This window comes from Dermochelys coriacea, chromosome 7 (assembly GCF_009764565.3).
Source record: "Dermochelys coriacea isolate rDerCor1 chromosome 7, rDerCor1.pri.v4, whole genome shotgun sequence".
Classification (NCBI taxonomy): Eukaryota; Metazoa; Chordata; order Testudines; family Dermochelyidae; genus Dermochelys; species Dermochelys coriacea.
Window position 1 is genome coordinate 125,938,673 of NC_050074.1, and position 20,030 is coordinate 125,958,702.

The 20,030-nt window shown below is 46.9% G+C and overlaps 1 protein-coding gene across 2 annotated transcripts in view; it reads right to left on the reverse strand.

Moving 5' to 3' along the window:
• Window positions 1-20,030, reverse strand: part of ARHGAP19 (Rho GTPase activating protein 19) — a 60,289-nt gene that overhangs the window by 29,073 nt on the left and 11,186 nt on the right. The window contains exon 1 of one of the 2 annotated variants that reach the window (XM_038411557.2): window positions 7,820-7,908. The exons of the other annotated variant lie outside the window; for it this stretch is intronic. Within the exon in view, the coding sequence (XP_038267485.1) occupies window positions 7,820-7,848 (29 nt within the window). The 5' untranslated portion in view covers window positions 7,849-7,908. Of the gene's footprint in view, window positions 1-7,819; window positions 7,909-20,030 lie in introns of those variants that run through there. 2 annotated transcript variants of the gene reach the window in all.

The following is a 20,030-nucleotide window of genomic DNA, read 5'->3' on the forward strand; positions in this document are numbered from 1 at the left end:
TCTGTAGAAGAGGTGCCTTCCTACACACCACCCTTAAGTTTATGGAAGAGGTTCAAACATATCAGTATGAGATATGATATCCTCCCTTTCACAGATGTGCACCTCTCCTCCAAGCCATTGCCAGTACCTGCCTTAGAAACACAAATGAATAATTAAAAGACAACCTTTATTACTATATACTTTTCATTTGTCCTTTTGCTTTAACTCCTAGGTGTGTACCTGTTGGACAATCGAGGGAGCTACTTCCATTATCTATGGATCCCAAATCAGAATTCAACATATATATTTTATACTAACACGCTTTATATATTGTTTAATGGAAAACACCTGTGTACTAATTAAGTGTCATGTGTTAACCTGAAACCATGGGCGAAGACATTATGTAACCTTTTGACCATTGGCTACTGTGCTTATCTTGTCTTGCTGCTAGACCTATCCAGGGGTTTGGACTGCCTACCCCATCATTTCCCTTTGCCCATGGAAAATCCATATAATCCATTGAAATCAATTGTTTGGCAGTGTCTCTGAGCCTAATAAGCGAGGTGACACTCCATCAGCACTGTACGTAATAAACCCATGTGCTTGATTTTACATGGTGTCCATATTTGTTCCTTCAAGCCTGAACTAAGAACTTTGCAATTGTTGTATCTATTTAATTCCATTTAACCAGTTTTAACTCTCATTTATATTTCTTTCTTTTTATAAATAAACCTTTAGATTCTAAAGGATGGGAAACAGCTTCATTTGTGGGTAAGATCTGACTGGTATATTGACCGGGATCTGGGGCTCAGTCCTTTGGGATCAGGAGAACTTTTTTTCTTTTACTGGGGTATTGGTTTTCATAACCATTCATCCCCATAAGGAACAGTGCTGGTGGTGATACTGAGAAACTGGAGTGTCTACGGGAATTGCATGTATGACTTCTGGTTAGCCAGTGGGGCAAAACAGAAGTCCTCTCTGTTTGGCTGGTTTGTGTACCTCAACTAGTAAAGGAACCCCAGCCTTGGGCTGTAACTGCCCTGCTCTAAGCAATTTGTCCTGAATTGATATTCTCAGTAGTGTTCTGCCAAAGGCCGCTTCGTTACAGCATCTTTGACCTAAAAGGCAGAAAAACCGGTTACCCACCTTTTCGTAACTGTTGTTCTTTGAGATGTGTTGCTCATGTCCATTTCATTGTAGGTGTGTGTGCGCCCACGTGTGTGGTCATTGGAGATTTTTGCTTTAGCAATATCCACAGGGCCGGCCATGACGCCCCCATGAGTGCGCTCTCATGCGCTGGTATATCAGGCGCCACCAGCCCTACACCCTCTCGGTTCCTTCTTGTTGACAACCCCGACAGAGGGGCAAGAGGGCAGATAATGGAATGGACAAGAGCAACACATCTCGAAGAACAACAGTTATAAAAGGTAGGTAACCGTTTTTTCTTCTTTGAGTGCTTGCTTATGTTGATTCCATTCTTGTCAGCATTCTTGTCAGCAAGTTAAGGAAGTATGGGCTGGATGAATGCACTATAAGGTGGGTAGAAAGCTGGCTAGATTTTCGGGCTCAACGGGTAGTGATCAATGGCTCCATGTCTAGTTGGCAGCCGGTGTCAAGTGGAGTGCCCCAGGGGTCGGTCCTGGGGCCCGTTTTGTTCAATATCTTCATAAATGATCTGGAGGATGGTGTGGATTGCACTCTCAGCAAATTTGCGGATGATACTAAACTGGGAGGAGTGGTAGATACGCTGGAGGGGAGGGATAGGATACAGAAGGACCTAGACAAATTGGAAGATTGGGCCAAAAGAAATCTAATGAGGTTCAATAAGGATAAGTGCAGGGTCCTGCACTTAGGATGGAAGAATCCAATGCACCGCTACAGACTAGGGACCGAATGGCTCGGCAGCAGTTCTGCGGAAAAGGACCTAGGGGTGACAGTGGACGAGAAGCTGGATATGAGTCAGCAGTGTGCCCTTGTTGCCAAGAAGGCCAATGGCATTTTGGGATGTATAAGTAGGGGCATAGCGAGCAGATCGAGGGACGTGATCGTTCCCCTCTATTCGACACTGGTGAGGCCTCATCTGGAGTACTGTGTCCAGTTTTGGGCCCCACACTACAAGAAGGATGTGGATAAATTGGAAAGAGTACAGCGAAGGGCAACAAAAATGATTAGGGGTCTAGAGCACATGACTTACGAGGAGAGGCTGAGGGAGCTGGGATTGTTTAGTCTGCAGAAGAGAAGAATGAGGGGGGATTTGATAGCTGCTTTCAACTACCTGAAAGGGGGTTTCAAAGAGGATGGCTCTAGACTGTTCTCAATGGTAGCAGATGACAGAACGAGGAGTAATGGTCTCAAGTTGCAATGGGGGAGGTTTAGATTGGATATTAGGAAAAACTTTTTCACTAAGAGGGTGGTGAAACACTGGAATGCGTTACCTAGGGAGGTGGTAGAATCTCCTTCCTTAGAGGTTTTTAAGGTCAGGCTTGACAAAGCCCTGGCTAGGATGATTTAACTGGGACTTGGTCCTGCTTTGAGCAAGGGGTTGGACTAGATGACCTTCTGGGGTCCCTTCCAACCGTGATATTCTATGATTCTATGATTCATTCTAGGCAACGCACAAGCAGCATCAACGGAGGTGGGCTCAGAGTTCACAGTCTTGCAGCACTGCTCTGCCAAAGCTAGCGTCGTCTCAAGCTTGCTGGGTCAGTGCATAGTGAGACTCGAACGTGTGAACGGATGACCAGGTAGCATCTCGACAGATCTCTTGGCTCAGTATCTGTGCCAGGAAGGCTGCTAATGATGCCTGTGCCCTAGTTGAGCGTGCTGTCATGATCGCTGGCGGATGCAGGCTGGAACCAGTGATCCAGGACGAGATTCTCTGAGCAGGCATTGGGCAACCCTTCATCCTGTCTGCCACTGCAACAAACAACTGCATTCACTTATGAAATGGCTTCGTTCTATGTAGAAAGCCAGTGCCCTCCGGGTGTCCAGGATGTGTAACCTGCGTTCCTCATCTAACGCATGAGGCTTTGGAATGAAGACTGGTAAGTATATGTCCTGGCCAGTATGAAATTGGGAAATAACCTTGGGCAGAAATGCCAGGTGTGGGCACAGCTGGACCTTGCCCTTATAGAAAATCGTACACAGTGGCTCCAAGGCGAGCGCCCTGATCTCAGACACCCTATGGGCAGACGTTATCGCGACCAGGAATGAAACCTTCCAGGAGAGAGCAGAAAGCCAAAGGCTCAAAGGGAAATCCCATGAGCCTTGACAGCACAAGATTCAAGCCCCAGGATGTGCGGATAGAGCCGCTTCAGACCCTTCAAAAACCACGTCGTCATATGGTGAGCGAAGATAGACCTGCCTTGGAACGGAGGATGGAACGCTGAAATGGCAGCCAGGTGGACCTTGATCGAAGAGATGGACAAGCCTTAGAGCTTGAGGTACAGCAAATAATCCAAGATATCCTGCAACGGGGCCTCCAAGGCCCGAATATGACACTCCGAGGTCCAACATGTGAACCTTTTCCACTTCGCCAGGTAGGTTGCCCTGGTGGAGGGTTTCCTGCTGCCTAGCAAGACCTGCAGAACATAGGTTGAGCATGCCCGTTCGTCTGTGCTTAGCCACACAGTAGCCAAGTCATCAAGTGCAGCATTGCCAGGTTTGGGTGCAACAGAGTGCCACGGTTCTGGGACAGCAGATCTGGCCGAAGCGGTAGTTGTAGCAAGGCAGCTGCCGAAAGGCTCAGCAACATGCCGAACCAGTGCTGGCAAGGCCACGCGGGGGCCTCTAGGATAATTTTTGCTCTGTCTTGCTTGACTTTCACAAGGACCTTGTGAACCAATGGCACTGGGGGGAAGGCATACATCAGCAGGGTATAGTCCTGAGATACTATGTCCAGTACCCAGCAGACCAAGGTGACCCGCAACCAGGACAAATGGTAGGGAGGAAGGAAGTTGAGGAAAGAAAACAGTGGAGCCAGGTAATTGACTGGGGCCTTGCGCGCACTTCTGGCTTCCAGAATGCTTTGCCGGGCCAGGCTACTCAGGTGAGTGGGAAGTGGAAAGGCAGTGACAACCAAACCCAGTGTCTCTCTCCCTCCTTCTCACAGAGCCCAGGCAAGGCTGCCAAGACCTTGGTGGTGGAGGTGGCCTGACTATGGCGAATGCATGCCCAGTGAGCGAAAGGTGGACCTGGTGTCTTTCAGCCCATGGAGTCTCACATCCATCTGGTCAGAAAAGAGACTGTTCCCATCGAACGGGAGGTCTTGCATGGAAGTCTGCATCTCCTGGGAGAGTCCGGAGGTCTGAAGCCAGGAGTTGCACTTCATTACCACCGCGGACGCTACCACCCTGACTGCTGAGTCTGCCGAATCCTATGCCATCTGGAAGGAGCAACTGGCCATCGTGGTGCCCTCCTCCACCAGAGTATCAAACTCGTAGGAGTGGGTACTGCTTCCTCTGCCTCCGGGCATTCCTCTCACACCGAGCCTGATGCCGTAGGTGCCATCACCTGCTGCTCCGAGGCAGCGGCAGACAAGCGGAGCGAAAGGGGCATTGCCATGACCAGCACTCGCCACGCGTTCCAACAAGGCCACTGGCTGGGCTGCTACTGCACCGATGCAGCCTCGGGCACCCATTCACGCCATTGGGGTCTAGGCGAGGGGCTAACTCTCCCTTCTATGCCGGAGGAACTGCCTTCCGAAGACCATGGTGGGGCCATGAACGCCTGGGTCTGTTTAAAGACCACTGTCATTGGAGACTGGTGCCCAGAACGAGGGGACCGATGTTGGAGCCGGGGGGACTGGAGATGGGATGGAGAGTGCTCCCATGGTGTGGACGACCAGGATCAGCATTGAGAAGGCGACTGGCAGGAAGGTGACTGGTACCGGTAGTAAGGAGACCGGCGCCTCCCTCTAGGCAATCCACATCAAGACGACGGGGACTGCAATCGTGGTGCCGGTGACCGAGGGCGAGCCCCAGACGATCTGGGCTCCAGTGAATCTGCAGCACGGAGGTGGAGAGCACGTCATTGTCTCAGGGAATCGGCAGTACTCCACCTCTCCCTGAGGAGCTTTAGCCTTTGCCAAAATCTGCGGCACTTGCTGTGTTGGGGTGCGGGTGGAGGCCTTTGCTCCCTCGGCGGTGGGAGAGCACGCAAGGGCATTGGTGTCGGCAGGAGTGCTAGTCTGATACCACTCACAGGAATCGGAGGACCTTTCATGGGGATAACGGCTCCAACGGGAAAAGGCTGACTGCGTGGCTCCTGGATAGACGGGCAGCCTGAGGTGGGTCCTTTGCCCGATGAAACCTGGCTTTTCTTTCCTGGCACCAGGGAGTCAAACTTCCTCGTCTTCTTTTTAGGCACTGTTGATGGGGAACAGTGCTGGGCTGAGATCGGTGCTGGGAGTGCACTTCACACCGATGCAGAGGTGCTCAGCAAATCCTGCTGAGATGGCTCGGAGGCCAGACGGAGGGTGGACTCCACGAGGAGAGCCCATAATCGAATATCCCACTCTTTCTGCTTGCTGAGCTGAAAGTTCTTACAAATACGGCACTTGTCTTTAATGTGTGCCTCCTCCAAGCACTTGAGACAGCTGCTGTGGGGGTCGCTCACTGGCATAGATCTGTTACAGTCTGCGCAGGGCTTAAACATGGGAGACTGAGGCATGCCATCATGCAAAGTCATCAGGGCAAAGTCCTGACTGGGACTCTACTAACAACTATGAACATGTAACAGCTACTGAACATTAACTACTAAAGAATTAACTATTTACAAGGACCAAAGGCACAAAGTCTGAAGACGAAAACTGCTAGCCCTTGCTAAGCAAGGAAAGGCGCTCCGACTAACTGCCACGGGCAGTAAGAAAGTACTGAGAGGGCGTTGGGCTGGCGGGCCTGATATACCGACGCATGAGCACGACACTCAAGGGGGCGTCACAGCCGCTAGAGGCAAAAATCTCCGATGACCGCACACACCTAGAATGGAAGCGACATAAGCAAGCACTTGAAGAAGGACTGTGGTGTCATTTCTAGGATACGTGACCAGAATAAGTGACAAAGGAACTTGGGACATAGACTCCACAGTGGAAAATACTTGCTGGAAATCACTGTAAACCATGGACTTGCAGCCAGCACTCTGCAATTTGTGCTGCGTGAGAATCCCAGCAGAAACCCTCCTGCTGTCACTACTATACAGGCATGATGAGGGCTATTTTGAGAGAATGCTGGAAACTGAAAGGATGCAAGGCAGATGAGACTGGCAGAATCATCTCAGAGTAACAAGCTATGAGGGGTTCACAGCTGTATCCTGTAGGGTAGCCTAGGCAGCATGCTACTGATTCCAGTATTATCTGATGGGTTTCTCAGCCGTTTGTTGCACTTAAGGACTTAAGACCAAAATGGAGCAATTCAGTACCAACTGCCAAAGACACCTGCTGATTGATCTCCCAATACTCACATTGTTACAAGAGTTTAAGAACACACACAAGTGTCAATTCTTCCCAACAATGTGGAGCCAGAGCTCCGTCCTGAAATCTGTAACAACCCATTTTGATCCAACACAAGTCCTCTTGCTGACTGTGAAGAGTTACAAAGGGATCTCACAAAACTAGGCGACTGGGCAACAAAATGGCAGAGGAAATCCAATGTTGATAAATGCAAAGTAATGCACATTGGAAAACATAATCCCAATTATACATATGAAATGGTGGGATCTAAATTAACTGTTCCCACATAAGAAAGAGATCTTGGAATCATCATGGATAGTTCTCTGAAAACATCTGCTCAATGTGCAGCGGCAGTCATAAAAGCTAAGAGAATGGTAGGAATCATTAGGAAAAAGATAGATAAGACAGAAAATGTCATAATGCCACTATCTAAATCCATGGTATGCCCACATCTTGAATACTGCATGCAGTTCTGGTTGCCCCCATCTCAAAAAATATATTAGAATTGGAAAAAGTACAGAGAAGGGCAACAAAAATGATCAGGATGTGGAACAGTTTCCATAGGAAGAGAGATTTAAAAGATTGGGACTGTTAAATTTGAAAAAGAGATGACTGATGGGGGATATGATAGTGGTCTATAAAATCATGAATGATGTGGAGAAAAAGTGTTATTTACCCCTTCACATAACACAAGAACTCGGAATCAACCAATGAAATTAACAGGCAGCAGGTTTAAAAACAAACATAAGGAAGTACTTCTTCACACAACGCATAGTCAACCTTGGGAACTCATTACCAAGGGATGTTAAAGACCAAAAGTATAAGCAGGTTCAAAAAAAAAATTAGATAAGTTAATGGAGGATAGATCCATCAATTGCTATTAGCCAAGATGGTCAGGGATGCAAACCCACTCTCTGGGTGTCCTTAAATCTCTGGCTACCAGAAAATGGGACTGGATGACAGGGGATAGATGTCCTATTTTGTTCATTCCCTCTGAAGCATCTGGCACTGGCCACTGTTGGAAGACAGGACGCTGGGCTAGCTGGACCATTGATCTGACCCAGTCCGGCCATTTTTATGAGGTAGTTTAATATTTAGACCCAGCTACCTTGCCTGCAATGATCCTCTTTTATTCACTCACTAGCACTTTTTGTTCCCCACACAGTAGATATGCAAATACTTTCCAACAGCTACATCAAGCAGCACAAACTATCTGCTCCCTCCACTGCTAATTACGTCTCTAGATTCTCAGAGAGAAACTCCACTGCACTAAAATCAAATAACTTGCCAACCTAGAGCAACCGACAGGATCACCATGCATATTCCAGAGGTTAGTTTCAGTAAATTCAATAATGCTTAGTGCAAAAATAGATAGAAAACCAAATCTCTTACATGAATGCGGAGAGCTTTTGGAGAGGCATTGGGAAGCAGACACTGAGAAAAGAACTTGCTCCTTGTTTCCAACAACAAAGACACCCGCTTGCCCCAGCACAGCCTATGCAAATTCCACGCATGCTACAAGACACAAGGGTGCATTATTGGGTCTGAAGGGCCCCCTTGGCACACACTGGGCATCAGCCGTCATGCAGAGACAAAACTGAAAAGAAAAGCTGGATAAACTGATTATGTCACTTCCCAAAGCCCAGTGTAGCTGGAGTCTCATGGCAAACAATTCCATCTGCATGGAAACTAGGGCTTTGAATTAGGGACACTTTGGGCTTAAGTAATGTAACTAACAGGAACCTACCAAATGGGCCCCAGTTTAACCCAGCTATACAACAAGTGAAGCCATGTCACCAGGTCCCCTGTCTGGGCTGAAGCATGGTTCCATTTTGTAGGGATTACAGAGCCGTCACCATGTCTCTCAATCGTGCTAAAGCTACATCTTTGGACCAGTGATGGGCAACCTGCGGGCCGCATGTGGCCCATCATGGTAATCTGCTGGAGGGGTACGAGACAGTTTGTTTACATTGACCGTCCACAGGCACGGCCGCCTGCAACTCCCAGTGGCCGCGGTTCGCCACTTACAAATATAGATTTTTTTTTGTTACATAACTGGTCTCAAAAACAAAACAATGTAAAACTTTAGAATCTACAAGTCCACTCAGTCCTACTTCTTGTTCAGCCAATTGCTAAGACAAACAAGTTTGCTTACATTTACGGGAGATAATGCTGCCCTCTTCTTATTTATGTCACCAGAGGGTGAGAACAGGCATTTGCACGGTACTTTTGTAGCTGGATTGCAAGGTATTTATGTGCCAGATACATTAAACATTCAGTAGGCCCCTTCATGCTTCAGCCACCATTCCAGAGGACATGCTTCCGTGCCGTTGACGCTCATTAAAAAAAAAAAAGTGAATTAAATTTGTGACTGAACTTGAAAGAGAATTGTATGTTCCCTGTTCTGTTTTCCCCACATGCTGCCATATATTTCATGTAATAGCAGTCTCTGATGATGACCCAGCACATGTTGTTCATTTTAAGAACACCTTCACTGCAGATTTGACAAAGCGCAAAGAAGGTACCAATGTGAGATTTCTAAAGACAGCTACAGCACTCAATCCAAGGTTTAAGAATCTGAAGTGCCTTCCAAAATCTGAGAGGGATGAGGTGTAGAACATGCTTTCAGAAGTCTTAAAAGAGCAACACTCTGATGCGGAAACTACAGAACCCAAATCACCACAAAAGAAAATCAACCTTCTGCTGGTGGTATATGACTCAGATTTTGAAAATGAACACGCATCAGTCTGCACTGCTTTGGATTGTTATCGAGCAGAACCCATTGTCAGCATGGACGCATGTCCCCTGGAATGGTGGTTGAAGCATGAAGGCATATGTGAATCTATAGCGCATCTGGCACATAAATATCTTGCGATGCCGGCCACAACAGTGCTATGAGAACACCTATTCTCACTTTCAGGTGACATTGTGAACAAGAAATGGGCAGCATTATCTTCCGCAAATGTAAATAAACTTATTTGTCTGAGCGATTGGCTGAACAAGAAGTAGGACTGAGTGGCTTTAAAATTTTACATTGTTTTATTTTTGAATGCAGGTTTTTTGGTACATAATTCTACATTTGTAAGTACAACTTTCATGATAAAGAGATTGCACTAAAGTACTTGTATGAGGTGAATTAAAAAATACTATTTCTTTTTTTTAATACAGTGCAAATACTTGTAATCAAAAATAAATATAAAGTGAGCACTGTACATTTTGTATTCTGTGTTGTAATTGAAATCAATATATTTGAAAATGTAGACGACATCCAAAAATATATAAATTGCGCTTAATATTTTTAATCGCTTGACAGCCCTAATTTAAAGGGATTTTAGTCCTGCTTTCAGTCTCAAAAATGTTAATTCAATATTAATTTTATTAACAATGTTAATGCCCAATGTAAATTATAGAGTAATTTCTAATGTCTCCATAACAAATGTCCATTAGGGCTTCCCTAAATCCTCTCTTAAATAGAGGAGATACATTTAGGTACCAAAGGACTAGAAGATAATGCATTTAACATCATTCCACTAGAGTTTCCTCCATTTTTTTCTGTCCCTCTTCTCCCCCCCCCCCCAAAAAAAATCTGGGATGAATCCTGTCTGACCCTGGAATTTTGGCTCCGGACATTCTCATTCCTTGATTCTTGTTCTGGCACAATCTCAGTTTTCTGTAATATTTCTTCTTCCTTCCTGAAGGAAAATATGCCTTTGTGGCATCTGTGTCCCCATCTTCCTTTGTGAGGACCCAGGCAAAGAATCCATTACATTTTTCTATTTAGTATTTCCTGCATCTCCCTCAACCCTTAATATCTTCTAGTGACCTCACCGTTTCCTTCATTAACCTTTGTCTTCTATGTTCTAAACATTTCTAATTTATTATTAAACGTGGAGTCTTTCTTCCATTTTCTGCCTAATTGTGTCATAAACTTTAACCCTTTTACTGCTGAATGTTAGGGTGTTCCCACTGTGCAATGACTCTGATGGAATGTTGGCACTTCACTGAGAACCTAGTTAGGAGGTACACAGCAGAGCACTGGAGATGAACTTTTCCCCATCTGCCAGGTACATCAGATAGCACTCAAGTGGTTAACTTACTTCTGGCCTTCCAGCCTCCCAGTTTTTACCACTTTCCCAGCCAGGAAGGTCTGTGCTCCATGCCTTTCATCACTGCTCGCAAATGGTTCCTCTGACTCTTAACTCCTGATTTACCTAGGTTGATGTTCTGCTCTGGCTTTACATTGTCTAGGGCTGCTTCTAACTTCACAAACACTGATTTTACACTCATGTAACTCCATTAAGTCAATAGAACTTACTTCTCGTGTATCCCACTATAATGGCAATTCTCAGTCACAGAGCCTGTCTCTTTCCTGGAGACATTTTCCATTCACTTCCTTTATTATATTATCCCATTTGTTTGCATCCCAAAATTTCTTTCCACAAACTCAGTAACCATAGTTTGGTAGTTGAGGTCTCAGTTTAGTCCTGATCTTCAAAGACCTCCATAGATTGACTCAGGCTACACAAGGGATCAACTCATCCTGCATGATTGTGACCTCTGACAACAGCTGCACTCCACTGAAATAACAGAAGTGTTACCCCTAGAGTGAGACTTGTGCCTGATAGCTTTTTCTGCAACTTGTCCAGGATCGTGGGACTCGCTCCCAGAAGGTGCTAGGCTCACCGTGAATCTTATGAACAAAATTAGTGCCCACTGCTTTGTCCTAGCTTTCTCTATAATAACAAAACCACCCCCCAACCAAACATTAAAACCTTGGGCTAATTTGGGGGATGGGAGTGGGAAAGGAGAACAAGCCATTTGTTCCTTTATTGTGTACTTTGAGATGACGTAAGGCACTCAGATACCATGGTGATGAGTAGTCTATAAAAACGGAGAGGAAAGAAATCCTAATTACAAACAAGGCAGAAAACAGAAAGGACATGTTTGAGCAAACACCCATCTCCCCTTTGCTGCTGTTCTGTGAACTGTGTGTAGGTGGGGCACATCCTTTCTCCCTGTTTACCCTGGGTATAGCAGGCAGGAGCACTGGGCTTTGTCTGAAGGTTACACACTCGTGGTGTTGTAGATTAACAGGATTACTGGGTGCAATGCCTGTGGGGACTTTAGTTCTGTGCAGAAATGGGGTCCTGCACATTTCCATTTTGATTATCAATAAGGATACCCAGGCATCTTTGTGTGCGAGGAAGGGTCACTAATAAAGTGACCTTTATAAATTAAAAGGCCCATTGAAGTGCAGGAATAGGAGATTGGAGGCTGTTTCCAACTGTATCAATCAGAGATGGACAGGCATCGAGGGAAACATGGAACAGGGAACAGAAAATGGAAGAACTGCAGATGGATTCATAGTAATAGGATACTGCAAGAGCATTTTGGGAAGGCTTCAAAAATATGCTGTGATGGGGTATGCAAACTCCACGCTGGACAACAAAGGGTTAAGGAGCTGCCCCGCGCTCAGCCAGTCCTGCCCCAGGCTCAGCCGGCCCTGCCCCACCTCAAGAGATACTCAGGGAGTGGAGCAGAGCAGCTCAGCTTGGGGCAGTCTGGGAAGAGAGCCCACCTGCAACTGCAGCCCCTGAGGGAAGGGAGCACCTGCTTGAGATACCCCCAGGGAGGGAGGCATTTCCTTCTCTCTCTCATATTGTCTCCCTTTGTTCGTGTTAATTCCCCTTGTGTTGTTTATGGACAACGCCGGATCACTAGGCCAGGCTCCACACGAGTGCAAACCGCCACCTATGCCAAAAGCCCAACTGGCCACTAAGAAAGCTGGCACTAGGGGAGTGCACTAGCAAAGTCCAAGGCAATGGTGGGCAACCTGCGGCCCGTCAGGGTAATCCGCTAGCGGGGCGCGAGACAGTTTGTTTACACTGTACGGCCGCCTGCAGCTACACTTCTATGATTCTACAGCAGGGTGGACAAACTTTTTAGTCCAAGGGCCCTATTGGGGTTGCAAAACTATATGGAGGGCCGGGTAGGGAAGGCTGTGCCTCCCCAAACAAAGCCTGGCACCCGCCCCCTCCCACTTCCCGCCCCTGACTGCCCCCCTCAGAATCCCTGACCCATCCAACCCCCCCTGCTCCTTGTCCCCTGATGGCCCCTTCCCGGGACCCCCTGCCCCTAACTGCCCATCCCCGGGACCCCACCCCCTATCCAACCCACCCCTGCTCCCTGACTGCCCCCCTCAAAATCCGCAACCCATCCAATGACCCCTGCTCCTTGAGGGTCCCCTCCCGGGGACGCCTGCCCCCAGAACCCCACTCCCTATCCAACCTTCCCTGCTCCCTGTCCCCTCCCAGGACCCCCAACCCATCCAACCCCCCTGCTCCCTGTCCCGACTGCCCCGCACCTTATCCACACCCCTGCCCCTAGCAGGCCCCCCGGGACTCCCATACCTCTCCAACTGACCCCTGCTCCCTGTACCGACTGCCCTTGCAGCCCCCCGACCCATCCAACCCCCCTTGCTCTGCCCCCTGACTACCCCCTGCTCCCCATCCCCTTACCATGCAAGTGCCAGCCACGCCACTGCACTGCCTGGCAGGAGCGGCACACTGAGGCTGCGGGAGAGGGTGGCACAGCGGGGGAGGTGCCGGGGGCTAGCCTCCCCAGCCGGGAGCTCAGGGGCCAGGCAGGACGGTACTGTGGGCCGGATGTGGCCCGCGGGCCGTAGTTTGCTCACCTCTGTTCTATAGAATAACTTATTTTTCTATATACATTTTAAATATAAATATTTAGTAATGTTTGCATAGATTATATTTATAAGTTCCTTAGGACAGGGACAAGCTTTCTGTTGTGTGTCCCTGATGCCTTGCACAATAGAGTGCCAATCCCTGACTTGTATTTTTAGAGTCTACTACAATATAAATAATAAATCATAATAGAAAATGCTTCCTTGTTGAAATTTTGCCCTGCTTTCCTCACATTTATTTAGGTTACTCTAAATTAAAAGATAAAATGTTGTTGAGGCTTTAGATTTCACCAGTAACTCATCTTTGCAAACTTTTAGGCATTGGCTAAGTCATAGAATTTGTAGCAATAACTTGAATATTCTAGGTTTCAGAGAGTTACCAAAAGAAACTACAGCATTTGCTCAAGAAACTCCCTGAAAAAGCACAAGAACAAATCCGCACAGACACACCCCTGGAGCCCCGACCTGGGGTATTCTATCTGCTACCCAAGATCCATAAACCTGGAAATCCTGGACGCCCCATCATCTCAGGCATTGGCACCCTGACAGCAGGATTGTCTGGCTATGTAGACTCCCTCCTCAGGCCCTTCGTTACCAGCACTCCCAGCTATCTTCGAGACACCACCGATTTCCTGAGGAAACTACAGTCCATTGGTGATCTTCCTAAAAACACCATCCTAGCCACTATGGATGTAGAAGCCTCTACACCAACACTCCACACAAAGATGGACTACAAGCCGTCAGGAACAGTATCCCCGATACTGTCACGGCTAACCTGGTGGCTGAACTTTGTGACTTTGTCCTGACCCATAACTATTTCACATTTGGGGACAATGTATACCTTCAAATCAGCGGCACTGCGATGGGTACCCGCATGGCCCCACAGTATGCCAACATTTTTATGGCTGACTTAGAACAACGCTTCCTCAGCTCTCGTCCCCTAATGCCCCTACTCTACTTGCGCTACATTGATGACATCTTCATCATCTGGACCCATGGAAAAGAAGCTCTTGAGGAATTCCACCAGGATTTCAACAATTTCCATCCCATCATCAACCTCAGCCTGGACCAGTCCACACAAGAGATCCACTTCCTGGACACTACGGTGCTAATACGCGATGGTCACATAAACACCACCCTATATCGGAAACCTACTGACCGCTATTCCTACCTACATGCCTCTAGCTTTCATCCAGATCATACCACTCGATCCATTGTCTACAGCCAAGCGCTACGATATAACCGCATTTGCTCCAACCCCTCAGACAGAGACAAACACCTACAAGATCTCTATCATGCATTCCTACAACTACAATACCCACCTGCTGAAGTGAAGAAACAGATTGACAGAGCCAGAAGAGTACCCAGAAGTCACCTACTACAGGACAGGCCCAACAAAGAAAAGAACAGAACGCCACTAGCCATCACCTTCAGCCCCCAACTAAAACCTCTCCAACGCATCATCAAGGATCTACAACCTATCCTGAAGGACGACCCATCACTCTCACAGATCTTGGGAGACAGACCAGTCCTTGCTTACAGACAGCCCCCCAATCTGAAGCAAATACTCACCAGCAACCACACACCACACAACAGAACCACCAACCCAGGAACCTATCCTTGCAACAAAGCCCGTTGCCAACTCTGTCCACATATCTATTCAGGGGATACCATCATAGGGCCTAATCACATCAGCCACACTATCAGAGGCTCGTTCACCTGCGCATCTACCAATGTGATATATGCCATCATGTGCCAGCAATGCCCCTCTGCCATGTACATTGGCCAAACTGGACAGTCTCTACGTAAAAGAATGAATGGACACAAATCAGACGTCAAGAATTATAACATTCAAAAACCAGTCGGAGAACACTTCAATCTCTCTGGTCACTCGATCACAGACCTAAGAGTGGCTATCCTTCAACAAAAAAGCTTCAAAAACAGACTCCAACGAGAGACTGCTGAATTGGAATTAATTTGCAAACTGGATACAATTAACTTAGGCTTGAATAGAGACTGGGAATGGATGAGTCATTACACAAAGTAAAACTATTTCCCCATGGTATTTCTCCCCCCCACCCCACCCCCACTGTTCCTCTGATATTCTTGTTAACTGCTGGAATTAGCCTACCTTGCTTGTCACCATGAAAGGTTTTCCTCCTTTCCCTCCCCTGCTGCTGGTGATGGCTTATCTTAAGTGATCACTCTCCTTACAGTGTGTATGATAAACCCATTGTTTCATGTTCTCTGTGTGTGTATATAAATCTCTCCTCTGTTTTTTCTACCAAATGCATCCGATGAAGTGAGCTGTAGCTCACGAAAGCTTATGCTCTAATAAATTTGTTAGTCTCTAAGGTGCCACAAGTACTCCTTTTCTTTTTTTGAATATTCTAATCTGTCATAAACAAATTGAGTTTCATCAATTAAAGCAAACAGACCTGAAAAGCATCATTGACCACACTCTGCTGTGGATCTAGAGACGTAAAGAAAAGTGCCCTTATTTGGGAAAGTCAAATTGTCTGTTGCTTTAAATCTGCTCTTTAACTACAACAACACAGGGGATCAACTAACACTGCAATAGCAAGACTGGTTACAGCTGACATGGCATTTTCATGGACCTCTGCTATTAAAGTGCTTAGAACTTTCTGAAAGAAATTTACATTTTAGAGTGAAGTTGCTCAGGTTTGGTCTGAGCCCAGAAGTTAATTAGTTCTTGAAAAATGTTAATAAAAGTCCATTTGTCCCCAGAGGGGAAAGGCAGAAGCTTTACATCAATAAAATCTAAGGAAAAGGACAAAACAGGAATCTGGGAGGGAGCTGCATAGTGCTCTGTACTGCTCCTCTAGCTAGATTGAATGGTGAATAATCTGTTTAATGCTTAAACTCTCCCTTTCTGTGTAACCTGATGTAGTTCACACAGCACACGCATGTGCTATAATCAGATTAAAAACCTCATTGTAACGTAGCCATGCGATGGGGCAAAAATAATGCTACTGGGGAACCTTAACTCTGACTCCCTAGATTGTTGTCCAATTAAAGTCTCACCCTTCATACCACAGTGGTGCAACATTTTACATTTAAAAATGAAAAACAGCATCAATTTCCTCAGTTTTCAGGGCTGCACAATCTTTGTCACTGGCTCTAATTATTTTTATTTAAAAGCCTTAGAGAGGCAGAGCTGGGAGGCAGGCTTGGGCTCAATCCTGCTTCCACTGATGTCAACCCAAACTGGCTTTTTCCATGGAACACTCCCTCTCGTTGTCTAATTGAATGGCAAGTAGTCAAGCAAATGTGGAGACACACGGCCTCTTGCAGAAGGGAGGGGCAGGCAGCCATAGCACCAGGATATGCACCGGACACCAGGGCACACAGAAGAACCCTGGCTGTTTTCATCAGTCACAGGATTTAACCTCTCACCTTAGAGAGGCCATTCCTCGGAGGAGCAGAATTTCCATAGCTTCGATGCTGCAACCTCTAATTCAAGTTGTGAGATTTTAAAGAAAATATGACAGGTTTCAGAGTAGCAGCCGTGTTAGTCTGTATTCGCAAAAAGAAAAGGAGGACTTGTGGCACCTTAGAGACTAAAATGTATCCGATGAAGTGAGCTGTAGCTCACAAAAGCTTATGCTCAAATAAATTTGTTAGTCTCTAAGGTGCCACAAGTACTCCTTTTTTTTAAATTTTTTAATAAAGAAAATATGGTTTGTTCTAAAACACTCTCAGGGCGTGCGCGCTTGTGGTGGCGTGTAGAGTGCAGACACCGTGTGCCCAGCTAGCACGAGTATAAAGAGCAGCGGAGACAGTGAGGCACAGCTTAGGCAAGTAGCGTGCCCTACATATCTGAATCCACAGGGTCTGCACCCTACCCAGATTTCTACACATCTGGGCAGCGCCTCCATCTACACTGCTATTTTTAGTAGGGTGGCGGTCCGCTGCCAGAGCCTGCCATCTCCACCCTGCCAGAGCCTTCCCTTGCCGTAGGGACAGGCTCCGGCAGCTATGTACACATAGCCTTTGGAAGAAAATGGCTTCAGGCTCAGGGCTTGTCTGCAGGCGAAAGCAATTCCAATAGAGTACTGTATATGTTTTTCTGCTATAACTATCCTGAAACTACACCCCACCACTTTGTTTATGCTGGTTTAAGCTACTTCTCATGTGACTAACTGTGACCACACCATTCTGCACTGCTTCTGAAATAGCCAGTCAGCTTCTGGGCAGATATCCCATGGTGCAATGTTCCAGTGCTAAATTCTATGAATTCTGGGATTTTTTTTGTAGCATATTGTGAGATACCTACCAGAACCTACGGGAATTCTGGCACTCAAACTCCCACCATTCCTTTCTTGGTATCCCATATTTCATCTGGTTTTAGTAGACCAGCACCATTTTCAAACTTGTCAGACAGCATGGAGGAAGCACTGCGGAGCGCCAGATGGCTTTGGATGAGTTGGGAGCCAGCCATTGCATAATGTTGCTCAGATATTGCTGGAGGAGAAGAAACCGAGCAGTGACTTCTGCATGACATTTTCCTAGAGCAGCTTCACTCTACTGAGCGCCACTTTTGTGTTTGGCCACCCAACACCAACTGGTGGGACAGGACATTGCTACAGAACTGGGATGACCACCAATGGGGCAGAACTTCAAGACGTGGAATGCTACTGTCCTGAAGATCTGTGCAGAGCTCGCTCCAGAGCTGAAGCTGCAGAACACCAACATGCCAGTTCCCATCAGCATGGAGAAGTGCGTCGCCATCATTCTCTGGACATTAACACACACACACATCCCACTTGCTATGGATCAGTAGGCTAAACAGTTTGGTGTTGGTAGATCAACTGCTGGGGCTGCTGTCACAGAGGTTTGCACTGGTGTTAAGAGGGAGCTGCCGCCTCAGTTACAAAGGGAAATTGTAATTTCCCGTGGGAAATTCACGGAAGTTGATGGATTTGTATGGTTAGGGTTCCCAGATTACATAGGGGCTACTGATAGGACCCACATGCCTGTAATTTCCTACCCCCTCAAAAAAGACCAAATACACCACATCAGGCCTCAGCATTCACCAACAGAAAGGAGTATTTCTCCAATGGTGCAGACAGACTGATCACCATGACAGTTCGATGTCTAGTTGGCAGCCTGTATCAAGTGGAGTGCTCCAGGGGTCGGTCCTGGGGCCCGTTTTGTTCAACATCTTCATTAATGATCTGGAGGATGGCGTGGATTGCACCCTCAGCAAATTCAGGGATGACACAAAGCTGGGGGAGAGGTAGATACACTGGAGGGTAGGGATAGGGTCCAGAGTGACCTAGACAAATTGGAGGATTGAGCCAAAAGAAAGCTGATGAGGTCCAACAAGGACAAGTGCAGAGTCCTGCCCTTTGGACGGAAAAACCCCATGCACTCCTACAGGCTAGGGCCTGACTGGCTAAGCGGCAACTCTGCAGAAAGGACCTGGGCATTACAGTGGACGAGAAGCTGGATATGAGTCAGCAGTGTGCCCTTGTTGCCAAGAAGGCTGACAGCATATTGGGCTGCATTAGTAGGAGCATTGCCAGCAGATGGAGGGAAGTGATTATTCCCCTCTATTCAGCACTGGTGAGGCCACATCTGGAGTATCACATCCAGTTTTAGGCCCCCCCCTACAAAAAGGATATGGACAAATTGGATGAGTCCAGCAGAGTGCAACAAAAATTATTAGGGGGCTACAGCACATGACTTATGAGGAGAGGCTGAGGGAACTGGGCTTATTTAGTCTGAGAAAGAGGAAGAATGAGGACGGATTTGATAGCAGCCTTCAACTACTTGAAGGGGGGTTCCAAAGATGGAGCTTGGCTGTTCTCAGTGGTGGCAGATGACAGAACAAGAAGCAATGGTCTCAAGCTACAGTGGGGGAGATCTAGGTTGGATATTAGGAAACACTATTTCACTAGGAGTGTGGTGAAACCCTGGAATTGGTTACCTTGGGCGGTAGTGGAATCTCCACCCTTAAAAGTCTCTAAAGCCTGGCTTGACAAAGCCCTTGCTGGGATTATTTAGCTTGGGTTAGACTAGATGACCTGCTGAGGTCTATTCCAACCCTAATCTTCTGTGATTCTACGGACTTCACTAGTAATAAAGTGGGGTGGTCTGGAAAGGTCCATGGTACCAGGATCTTTATGAAAAATAGAACTTTGCTTCCATGATCACCAATGAACTTTGGTGGTGACAGAGATGTGATTCCTCCAGTCATCATGGCAGACCCATCTTACCCTCTGCTCTCTGTCTTATAAAGCTTTTTAGTGGACACTTTGATAGGAGAAAGGAGCTGTTTAACTCTCGCCTGAGCAGCTGTAGAATTACAATAGAGAGTGCATTTGGAAGACTGAAGGGAAGGTGGAGGTGCCCAATATCAAGGGCAGAGGGCATCCGAGAAACACCTACCTTGTCTTATAAGTGCTTGCTATGATTTGAACAACCTCTGTGAGAGCAAGAGAGCCTCCCTGAAGGCAGAGGGACTTGCGGAATTTTGTGAAAGCCAGAGAAGCTGCCTCTGCAAAATCCCCCAACTAGTCAGGGAAGTGCTGTGCTCCCATTCTGAGACCAGGGGGTAGGGGAGGGAAATGAATGTAATGTAACCAAGGCCATTAATATGCTTTGTGAAACGATAGTAGTAGGAGTGGATGTTCTTAGGTAGAGCAGGACCCCGCCAAATTTCTTTTCAGCCAAGTTGTTATAAAAGCCACGTATTGACATTGCAAAAGTTAAAACCAATAGAAAAGGGACAGACCTGCCCAAAGTGCTGAGAATACATCTTTGCACCAATAGGGTCACAAACACATATATGGCCTTGGGGGAGGGAGGGGTGTGGAATGGCAGGGAAAAGGCTTGTCCCTTGGAGTTCAGGGAGAGGAGAGTCCCACTGTCCTT